The sequence below is a fragment of the Bolinopsis microptera genome, chromosome 9 (genome assembly GCF_026151205.1).
Source record: "Bolinopsis microptera isolate Bmic1 chromosome 9, MBARI_Bmic_1.0, whole genome shotgun sequence".
Taxonomy (NCBI): domain Eukaryota; kingdom Metazoa; phylum Ctenophora; class Tentaculata; order Lobata; family Bolinopsidae; genus Bolinopsis; species Bolinopsis microptera.
Genome location: NC_087080.1, coordinates 2,401,359 through 2,413,100, shown reverse-complemented (window position 1 = coordinate 2,413,100; position 11,742 = coordinate 2,401,359). Strand labels below are relative to the sequence as shown.

The window sequence follows — 11,742 nt, the reverse complement described above, 5'->3', positions numbered from 1 at the left end:
TCACAGAGCCCATAGAGCCTGCATCCACAGAGCCCATAGAGCCTGCATCCACAGAGCCCATAGAGCCTGCATCCACAGAGCCCATAGAGCCTGCATCCACAGAGCCCATAGAGCCTGCATCCACAGAGCCCATAGAGCCTGCATCCACAAAGCCCATAGAGCCTGCATCCACAGAGCCCATAGAGCCTGCATCCACAGAGCCCATAGAGCCTGCATCCACAGAGCCCATAGAGCCTGCATCCACAGAGCCCATAGAGCTTGCATCCACAGAGCCCATAGAGCCTGCATTCACAGAGCCCATAGAGCCTGCATCCACAGAGCCCATAGAGCCTGCATCCACAGAGCCCATAGAGCTTGCATCCACAGAGCCCATAGAGCCTGCATCCACAGAGCCCATAGAGCCTGCATCCACAGAGCCCATAGAGCCTGCATCCACAAAGCCCATAGAGCCTGCATCCACAGAGTCCATAAAGCCTGCATCCACAGAGCCCATAGAGCCTGCATCCACAGAGCCCATAGAGCCTGCATCCACAGAGCCCATAGAGCCTGCATCCACAGAGCCCATAGAGCCTGCATCCACAGAGCCCATAGAGCCTGCATCCACAGAGCCCATAGAGCCTGCATTCACAGAGCCCATAGAGCCTGCATCCACAGAGCCCATAGAGCCTGCATCCACAAAGCCCATAGAGCCTGCATCCACAGAGTCCATAAAGCCTGCATCCACAGAGCCCATAGAGCCTGCATCCACAGAGCCCATAGAGCCTGCATCCACAGAGCCCACAGAGCCTGCATCCACAGAGCCCATAGAGCCTGCATCCACAGAGTCCATAAAGCCTGCATCCACAGAGTCCATAAAGCCTGCATCCACAGAGGAAACTACAGAATCGATTTCCTCCGAAGTAACATCAGAATTACCATGTATCGGAAACTGTTTTTCATCAACTGAAGCCTCATCAGGTAAACCCTCATCAGATTCTGCATCATCTGAAGGTTATATTTGAACGATCTCTTACTGTGACCAACTTTTGACAAATATTGGCTATAATTTGGTGAAAGTTGTTTTGACAATCCTGTAGTGATGTTAATATCACTGGTTCACAGATCGAACTAAAACATACATACAAAATGAAAGAATGAAATTTTCTGACAACATTAATCAGTAATCAAGGCGTATTTATCGACATTTAAATTAACGCGAATCAGAAGTCACAATTATATGGCTCCTAAATAGAAAATTACGTTCCAGGTGGTACAGCTGGAATAAAATACGGTTCTCCAAGTGAGCCCATAGAGCCTGCATCTACAGAGGAAACTACAGAATCGATTTCCTCCGAAGTAACATCAGAATTACCATGTATCGGCTGTTTTCCATCAACTGAAGCCTCATCAGGTAAACCCTCATCAGAGTCTGCATCATCTGAAGGTTATATTTGAACGATCTCTTACTGTGACCAACTTTTGACAAATATTGGCTATAATTTGGTGAAAGTTGTTTTGACAATCCTGTAGTGATGTTAATATCACTGGTTCACAGATCGAACTAAAACATACATACAAAATGAAAGAATGAAATTTTCTGACAACATTAATCAGTAATCAAGGCGTATTTATCGACATTTAAATTAACGCGAATCAGAAGTCACAATTATATGGCTCCTAAATAGAAAATTACGTTCCAGGTGGTACAGCTGGAATAAAATACGGTTCTCCAAGTGAGCCCATAGAGCCTGCATCTACAGAGGAACCTACAGAATCGATTTCCTCCGAAGTAACATCAGAATTACCATGTATCGGCTGTTTTCCATCAACTGAAGCCTCATCAGGTAAACCCTCATCAGATTCTGCATCATCTGAAGGTTATATTTGAACGATCTCTTACTGTGACCAACTTTTGACAAATATTGGCTATAATTTGGTGAAAGTTGTTTTGACAATCCTGTAGTGATGTTAATATCACTGGTTCACAGATCGAACTAAAACATACATACAAAATGAAAGAATGAAATTTTCTGACAACATTAATCAATAATCAAGGCGTATTTATCGACATTTAAATTAACGCGAATCAGAAGTCACAATTATATGGCTCCTAAATAGAAAATTACGTTCCAGGTGGTACAGCTGGAATAAAATACGGTTCTCCAAGTGAGCCCATAGAGCCTGCATCTACAGAGGAAACTACAGAATCGATTTCCTCCGAAGTAACATCAGAATTACCATGTATCGGCTGTTTTCCATCAACTGAAGCCTCATCAGGTAAACCCTCATCAGAGTCTGCATCATCTGAAGGTTATATTTGAACGATCTCTTACTGTGACCAACTTTTGACAAATATTGGCTATAATTTGGTGAAAGTTGTTTTGACAATCCTGTAGTGATGTTAATATCACTGGTTCACAGATCGAACTAAAACATACATACAAAATGAAAGAATGAAATTTTCTGACAACATTAATCAGTAATCAAGGCGTATTTATCGACATTTAAATTAACGCGAATCAGAAGTCACAATTATATGGCTCCTAAATAGAAAATTACGTTCCAGGTGGTACAGCTGGAATAAAATACGGTTCTCCAAGTGAGCCCATAGAGCCTGCATCTACAGAGGAAACTACAGAATCGATTTCCTCCGAAGTAACATCAGAATTACCATGTATCGGCTGTTTTCCATCAACTGAAGCCTCATCAGGTAAACCCTCATCAGATTCTGCATCATCTGAAGGTTATATTTGAACGATCTCTTACTGTGACCAACTTTTGACAAATATTGGCTATAATTTGGTGAAAGTTGTTTTGACAATCCTGTAGTGATGTTAATATCACTGGTTCACAGATCGAACTAAAACATACATACAAAATGAAAGAATGAAATTTTCTGACAACATTAATCAGTAATCAAGGCGTATTTATCGACATTTAAATTAACGCGAATCAGAAGTCACAATTATATGGCTCCTAAATAGAATATTTCGTTCCAGGTGGTACAGCTGGAAGAAAACACGGTTCTCCAAGTGAACAGCAGTTAACCTCTTCTGGCCCTTCTAGTTCTACGGGATCAGGTTAGAGATTGTGAGCGTTATAATCTACTGAACATGAATACTTTTAACATGAATAATTGCAACAATTAGATCTCTTACTGTCACCAACATTAGACCAATATTGGCTACTAGTTGGTTAAAGTTGTTTTGAAGACCCTGTAGTGATGCTAGTTTTAATGGGCCCTAATATTACTGGTTCACAGATAGAACTAAATACACATCGTTATAATCTACTGAACATGAATACTTGCAACAACATGGTCCATAATTAGTATTACGTCATATTAATGTCACCAACATTGGTCCAGTATTAAAATTTGTTCAATGTTGGTTTACGTCATGCTGGTGACAGTAAAGGACCAGCAATAACGGGGGAGGGGTCTAAAGTGGCCCTTATTTGGCTTAGGTTATATTTGAACGATATCCTACTGTCACAAATATAAGACCAATATTGGCTACTAGTTGGTTAAAGTTGTTTTGAAGACCCTGTAGTGATGCTAGTTTTAATGGGCCCTAATATTACTGGTTCACAGATAGAACTAAATACACATACAGAACGTTATAATCTACTGAACATGAATACTTGCAACAACATGGTCCATAATTAGTATTACGTCATATTAATGTTGCCAAATTTAATGTCACCAACATTGGTCCAGTATTAAAATTTGTTCAATGTTGGTTTACGTCATGCTGGTGACAGTAAAGGACCAGCAATAACGGGGGAGGGGTCTAAAGTGGCCCTTATTTGGCTTAGGTTATATTTGAACGATATCCTACTGTCACAAATATAAGACCAATATTGGCTACTAGTTGGTTAAAGTTGTTTTGACATTCCTGTAGTGATGCTAGTTTTAATGGGCCCTAATGTCAATGGTTTACAGATTGAACTAAATACACATACAAAACGGAAAGATACCTGATCACTGCACTGTTTACCAAACAGAGCTCACTGCCATCATCGAAGCTTGCAAATATCTCTCAACTTACAACAACACACACATCATCATATGGTCTGACAGTCTCTCATCCATACAAGCTATATTCTCGATCTCAACGAGGAGTAGAACTACTAGAGACTGTTATGACACCCTCAATGCACTCGGATCGAACAACACTCTAGAGATCCGATGGATAGCTGCACATGTATCGGATTGTGGGCTAATGTAAAAGCAGATGAGCTTGCCAAAATTGGTACAACCAGTGAATCCACTTTGAATTGCCCTATTCCACAATCTTACATCAAACGCCTGATTGACGACAAAGTCTCTAGACTTAACCAGGAAACCTGGTTAGCTGATGGACCCAGACACACTTAACTGACACTCGGCCACAAAAACATCAACATCATAAAAAATCTCAACACTACACTCAGCAACAACAGACAAAATTACAGAATTGCAGTGCACAGGTCATTGTGGCTTGAACACACACCTTCACAACATCCGCAAATCTTAAGCACCAGTGCTTGTCCCATGTGCGGCGACGGAGAGGAAACTGTCTCACATTTTCTAGGACAGTGTCCGGCTATTGTCCAAATAAGAGGTCAATATTTCCAGGACTCAAGGAGAATCAGAAGTCACAATTATTATTTGGCTACTTAAATATAAAAAAGTCTCTGATTGTCGCAAAGGCTCGGGTAGCACGCTAATTCCCGGAAGGTATTATAACAAACTAGAAAGCCCGTGGTAACAGGGACGAAGCTAGTACAGTATTCTTTGAAAGAAAGTTTTAATCGCATCAAAAAAGATCCATCCCGACCGAAGATACAGCCGATTTAAATATAAAACACTTTAAACACAACGTAATTACCACAAAACCGATCAAAATGACGTTAAAACAATCTTTGCACGTGCATGTGTGCATTAAAACACCGTTGCTATGGAACCTTTTGGTTGTTACCTAAATTCATATTTCTCGTTTGATTTGCACGTGGGCGGTCGTACAGTGTACGTACAGACAAAAAGAATTTTCTGAATTATAGTAGAGACTAGCAGGAACACGTATAACCTTAAAATGGTGTCAAGACTCAAGAGCTAAAATAATTATTACCTATTTAATTCGCGTTTTTGACACCACTTGGGGTATCAAATTTTTATTCAACAAAGTTTCAGTTGTATATCTTTTATAGTTTTTGCGGAAATTCGCGTTAAAGTTGATGCCGTGGTGTCAGTAAAATGGCACGGAAAACTATCGTCTCGCTTTATATATAGTAAGATAACACCTTCGCTTCTTCGGGCCGCAAATTCCCTCCAACAAGCTGTCGGGAATTATCACGCGGAGCCCGAAGAAGCGAAGGTATTATTGTATTACAACTAATCCGTGAGCGGATATTTATTAGTTACCGAATCACACTATAACCTTGTAACATTATTGTATATTTTACTCTATCAGGAGGTAAGCTAAAGTGGAGGTATGACGGTAGATGTGGTATTCAGTATCCCCTCCCTGATGACAGTCCTGCTGAGTGTGACCCTGGTGGGGAGAACCAGTGTTGTAGTGACGGTATTTATGGTTCGTGTGGTAACACGACTGAGCACTGTTCTTGTCCTAACTGTGTAAACTACACCTTTGTGAGGGACTGGAGAGAATCAGGAGGTAAGATAAGGTGGAGATCTGACGGTAGATGTGGTCCTCGTTATCCCCTCCCTGATAACAGTCCTGGTGAGTGCAACCCTGATGGGGAGAACCCGTGTTGTGATGACTGGTATTATAGAGAGTGTGGTAACACGGCTAGACACTGTTCTTGTTTTCATTGTGTAAACTACAGTTTAGTGAGCGAACTGAGAAAATCAGGAGAAATTTGTACAGTAGCAACAGTAGGCGGGTTTCTGAAAAATTTGTGTTTCAATGAACAGAAGAAACAAAACTATTTCAAGTGTACCCACTCTGATGTGTACTTTGAACAGGGTATAGGTTATAATTATAATCAGCTTGTCAGTGTTACTTCAGTGTGTAAGAACGATCCCCACGTGTATCAGGCATGTGGGTTAAACACAGAAATAACAAACACAGATGTGCTGTGTGGAGGTTTGTTTTGCAATAACAATTACATCAGATGTGTTCAGAACTGTAGTGTAGATAATGATTGTTCTGTAAAGCATGACCCACAACAGTACACTGGAACTAATCTCTGTAATGATAAATGTGACGACAATTATAGATATTGTATAGATGAAAGTGATTGCAACGGGTATAAATACGGAGTTATCTGTACATTAGGTGGGGAGAAGGTGCGTATTCCTGTAAGCTGGATATGTGACGGATACAGCGACTGTGATAAAGGAGAGGATGAACAAGACTGTAACGTAACTGAAACTACCCCACACTCGTGTATACACTACTACAATAAAGTGTGGGCTAACGAGATTACAACAGTACCTATATTGAACTATACTTATAGGTGCTCTGTATTTGATGAGGAATACTATCCATATTGTCTCAACTATTTAGATCAGACTAACTGTTCTGATATAGAGCGAGTAGGAGGGTATTGTCCTATTAATGGGTATTTGTCGAGTGTTTCTAAGTACATGTTGTATTATGAATATGATGAGGAGATTGGTATAGAAATAAAGTTATGTGACGATGACTTTCAAAACAACTATATATCACCGTCTACTTCCACTGATTGTAGAGTACACAAACACAGGATGTGTGACGGAGTGTGGGATTGTACTGATGGAAATGATGAATTTCATGACATTTGTGAATACATGACGAAGGAATTTCAATGTGTCCGTAGGTTTAACTTTAAAATAGGTTTAAAATTCGGAATACCAGTTTCTTGGATAATGGATAATGATACGGATTGTATGGACAGGTTAGATGAACAGGCTGAGGATTTGAATTTCTGCGGCAACCAAACTGACAAAACCTATCGTTTTAAACAAAGTAATGACACTTGCGATAACGTGTATCTGTGTCTAAAAGGTGATAAACCATACGTTCAATTCGAACAACTCTGTGATGGAGTGGAGACGTGTGGTGACGGTGCAGAGAATGGGGTTTGTAGGATCGCTAGAGATTTCCCAACGATCAATAAGACCGCTCTTTATCACGGAGGATTGAGAAATGTATGCAGTGACTCTAACTGTGAAGTAAAAGAATTTGTACGACCCTGGATTGATGTATTCGGAATAACAAAGTTAGAGTTAATTGTTCCGACCTCTAAGATTAACTGCAGCTGTTTGTTTGGTGAATATTACCTGTTTCTCAGTTGCATGGACCTTTGTCTAGATTCTCGATGTCCTCTAATTAAAAACAGGACATTGTTGTACAATTCATGTCCTAGACAATATCCTGACCGAGTCTATACTCTCGCTAATAACTCTTTTCTGACGTTTGCCACAAAATCAAAACAAGGCCAATATCACCAGGACTATTTCCAGTGCAATAATAGTAGATGTATTGAATACAAACAAGTGTGCGATCTCATAGATGATTGCGGGGACATGAGTGACGAAAGAAACTGCTCAAATCACATGATTTGCGAAAACACTTTAAGCTCAACTGATCATCAGTTAATTTCCTTATCGCAGAGATGTGACGGCATCTATGATTGCTTCGACCTCTCAGATGAATGTAATACCGCTTGTGAGAAAAGAATACTTGGGAACTGGATACTACAGGTATTATGCTGGGTTATGGGTGTACTAGCATTGATCTTCAACTCGTACACGGTATTCCGTGGGCTGACAACTCTAAAGGATAGTGAGACTAGAAGTATGTTAACTAACAAGGCAATAGTCAGTCTTATCGGATCAGGGGATCTATTTATCGGATTATACTTGGTTCTATTGTCCGTTTATGATAGTTTTGTATATGGTAACGGGTTTTGCAGAGATCAAGCCGAATGGTACACCGGAACAGCATGCTCCATATTAGGGGTCGTCAGCACAGTTGGATCACAACTGTCCCTTTTCGCAATGACAGCTTTAAGTATCATAAGAATGTATGGGCTGACTTTCAAGAGAATGGGTATTCCAGGCCCTGTAAACAGAAATTCCGTCATCAAGCTTGCTTTCTTGGTAACAGGTATTATCACTGCTTCACTAGCTATAGCTATTACACCATTGATACCTTCATTAGAGGAATATTTTGTACAAGGAATGTACTATGACCCCGCCTACAAAGTGTTCATTGGCTTCCCCAACAAAGAGAAACATGTTAAAGTTCTTCAAGCACATTACAATATCACTAACAGTAACATCACTATGGATTTAACCTGGAAACAAATCAGTGATAAGGTGGACGGTATGTTCACTCAGCAACACGGACTTTTTAGTAGACGTCCAGTTCATTTTTATGGTAACGACGGTGTCTGCTTATTCAAGTACTTTGTTCGAAGTGACGATGCAAGAAGAATCAGACAATCGATAAAAAGTACAGCGGACATAACTGATCATAAAGGAGATCCAGTAGTCTGGCTAATGCTTGGTGTGAACTTAGTCTGCTTCATCATCATCACTTGTTGCTACTTGGTTATCAATATCAAAACCAGGCTTTCTTCACGGATATCAGGACAGCATCACAACCCAGAAAGAGTGAGGGACAATAGGGCTTTACAGAACAAAATAACACTTATTGTTGTGACAGATTTCTTATGTTGGGTACCATTTATTGTTATAAGCGGTATGCATAATCTTGACTTTTTCGATGCTACTGACTGGTATGTGACGTATGCGATGATAGCTCTTCCACTTAACTCTGTTATCAACCCGCTGATATACGAAAAAACATTAACAGAGTTCTTAGGCAGACATTTAGGAGAGGTTAAAAGACTCATCAGGCTCATTACCTCCGCAGTTTTATCTTCGATTGCAAGATTTATTCAGTCAAGGAGTGAAAACATACAGAGCGGGAACAATGAGATAGATGTCATACAGATGGAACCTTCAAGGGAACTGGAGGATCGAGAACTTCAAAATCAAGTATTAGCCGAGACAGAAAATCTGTGAAATAAAGGAACCATTGATGAACAAAATTATAACATACTTTAAAATCTAACATCACTTAATTCAACATAGAAATGTGATTTAAACAACCATTATTTAGTTATGTGATTTAAACAACCATTATTTAGTTATGTTATTTAATTTGTACTATAATCTTATTGAGGTGAGTGTTGTTATCTATGCTACTGAGAATTTATGCGCTTTTAAAACTTTTTGTCACAACCTGTATCATTATGCTATGATCATTTGAATGATTGGTATTTATTTGAAGCTAAAAAATGTCGATCTACAAGTCTTTAGTCTGCATACAAATTTCGTGAACGGTATGAGAAATATAATGTCTGGAACCATCTGCATCGGTGAACATGTGTTATAAGATCGTTTATCAACGTAGGGTGGTACAACAAGGTCTTCAGGACCCACAAAACAAAACTGTTGATAAATTTAATCACTCGGCAGATTTCTTCTTTTGATTAAAGTGTAAGGAGCACACTCATTTTATTTTTCGCTCACGTTACTTTTATCGGAAAATACTGACTTCTCACTTTAAGTCCTCCACTTCAGACAAAATATGTACCTTTTGGATTAAAATCAGTATTTTTCTTGATGCACTGAACATCTCCCTCTGAAACAAAACTATTGTCGAGATTCTTTTCGCGTTTCGAGACTTATCAAGATGTAAACCATGCAACAAATCGACATAGTTTGATTATTTAGTTGTTTACTGATTTATGCCTGATAATTGATATATATTGACTGGCTAACAAACCAGTCCCCAAACGATCAAAACTGGAGCACCCCTCGTGAATTTATACATTTTAGAACGCCACGCGCGGGCGCCGAACCATTGTTGTGTTATAATGACGCGCACATGCTGACTTGACAGTCTAGCGTGAACGCGCGCATTGCACTGCATGCATGTATGCAATTGGCAATGCACTAGCTGGATCGATTGACATTGATAAGAGTAGATTTCATTGCATTGACAGTCTGAACGATACGATATCTATGACGACGTTGATGATTCCCCCTAGGATGAAGACAAATAATAATTGATAAACCGACCCTAAATCGATACAACACTATAAGTTATAGTGTCGTATCACGTCGTGACCCCCACGGTCGTTTCACTATAGTGCAGAGTTTCTACAATACAGGGGGAGCGGCGGGTCATACAACGTATGAAAATTATACGTTGGTTAACCCTTAGCTATTGAGAATGAGTAAAGATCGAGCATCCTAGTCAGGATGAGCGTAGCAGTGTAAATTTTATATATTAGTACTACGTTGTTGACTATAATTCTCATAATAATATCCGTAAGAAGTTCACTTCATCAGAAGTTTCAGAGTTTATTTTATTTAAAATGAACGTTTAATCTAATTTTGCTTCACATAGCCGTAGTATGAATTTAATTCAAAAACAATTTAAAGACGGCGTATATTGAGATAAAACTGGTAAAACTAGGTTTAATAAATCTATTGGTTCAAAAATAATGTTAATTAAGTACGAACGATAACGAAGCTTTTCGAAGTCAATAAATTCTTAATCTTATCATCAACAATCAAAATTCAAAATAGTGTTAATCGTTAATATTAAATGGGAAAAGGGTCATTACTATTAGAAAAAAAAATCGAATTTTAATCCGGAATGTTTGTACAAATTCATATTCACTCGAAAATGGAAAGTTTCAACTCAATAAATTTTAGGTATATTATGGTATCAATAAACAGAGTAGAAAAATAAACTCACGCACAATAATCATGATAATATCATATTTTCATCCAATTTATTTAACAATATAATATAAGTTTTATTATAAGCAAAGATGTCTTTAATACCAAGGATTCATTGACAAATCCTCGAAACTAACATCGTAAAACCAGCCAAAAAATTACAGTGCCCATGATTAATATCAAATATATCTAAAGCAACCGACCATTTTACGAATGAAAGAAAAACACGCACAATTTTATAAAATAACTATTGTTCGAGTTCGGCAGCTTGTTGCCGACGGAAGAGCTCGTCTGCTTTCCTAGCTTCCTCAATCGTCTTCAGGTTACGGTACTTGAGGGCACAGTAACTGAGGAGACGGTCCAGCTCCCCGATCTCATCCAACTCTACAACCTGTGTGTAAGGACAGATTTTAGAGTAATCTTCCAAAATTGAAACTTATTCCTTGAAACTGATCCGTTTATATTATAAGAACCATCACCAAATAGATTATTTTTCCTATTAAACGGTACTTGCAATCGGATGGTAATTGAACGACGATATAAATCATTGAAAAATGTTCATAATATTACGCGAAAAAAGAAGAGACTAGAATACTTACATCGTCAAAGTTTCCAACATACTGATCGTCAATAAAGAGCATGGGGGTCATTCTGACACCCGCCTTCTCGAATATTCTGTTCCTCTCCTCGCGGTCCATACCAATGTCTACAGGGATCCAAGGCTCGAAGTCCTCTCGGAGATGGACCTGACGGTATTCATGTAATAATGATGCGATGTTTGTAAAGGGAACGCGGTTATCAGGTTAATAATGTTCATCAGCTCGTCAAGTTAAAAATTCTCATGAATTTATCAAAAAAAGATATGTACGTTTAGGATCATTACCTTTTTCCGCTCGAGTAAAGTCTGAAGGAAGCGACAGTTGTGACGTACTTTCTCAGAAGAGGTTGTCGTTGAATAATAAACTCTGATCTTACCCTCACCGCCTGAGTATAGGAATACTTTAAAACACAGA

At 39.0% G+C, this 11,742-nt stretch overlaps 1 protein-coding gene across 2 annotated transcripts in view; it reads right to left on the bottom strand.

Annotated features, from left to right (window-relative positions):
• Positions 1-10,434: 10,434 nt before the first annotated feature.
• The window catches only part of LOC134820767 (filamin-C-like), a 77,797-nt gene continuing 76,489 nt past the window's right edge, over positions 10,435-11,742 (bottom strand). For both annotated transcript variants that reach the window (XM_063831355.1, XM_063831356.1), the window contains exons 28-30: positions 11,613-11,713; positions 11,329-11,475; positions 10,435-11,120 (exon numbers count right to left, since the gene is read on the bottom strand). In XM_063831355.1, coding sequence (XP_063687425.1) covers positions 10,977-11,120; positions 11,329-11,475; positions 11,613-11,713 — 392 coding nt within the window. In that variant the 3' untranslated portion in view covers positions 10,435-10,976. The remainder of the gene's footprint in view (positions 11,121-11,328; positions 11,476-11,612; positions 11,714-11,742) is intronic.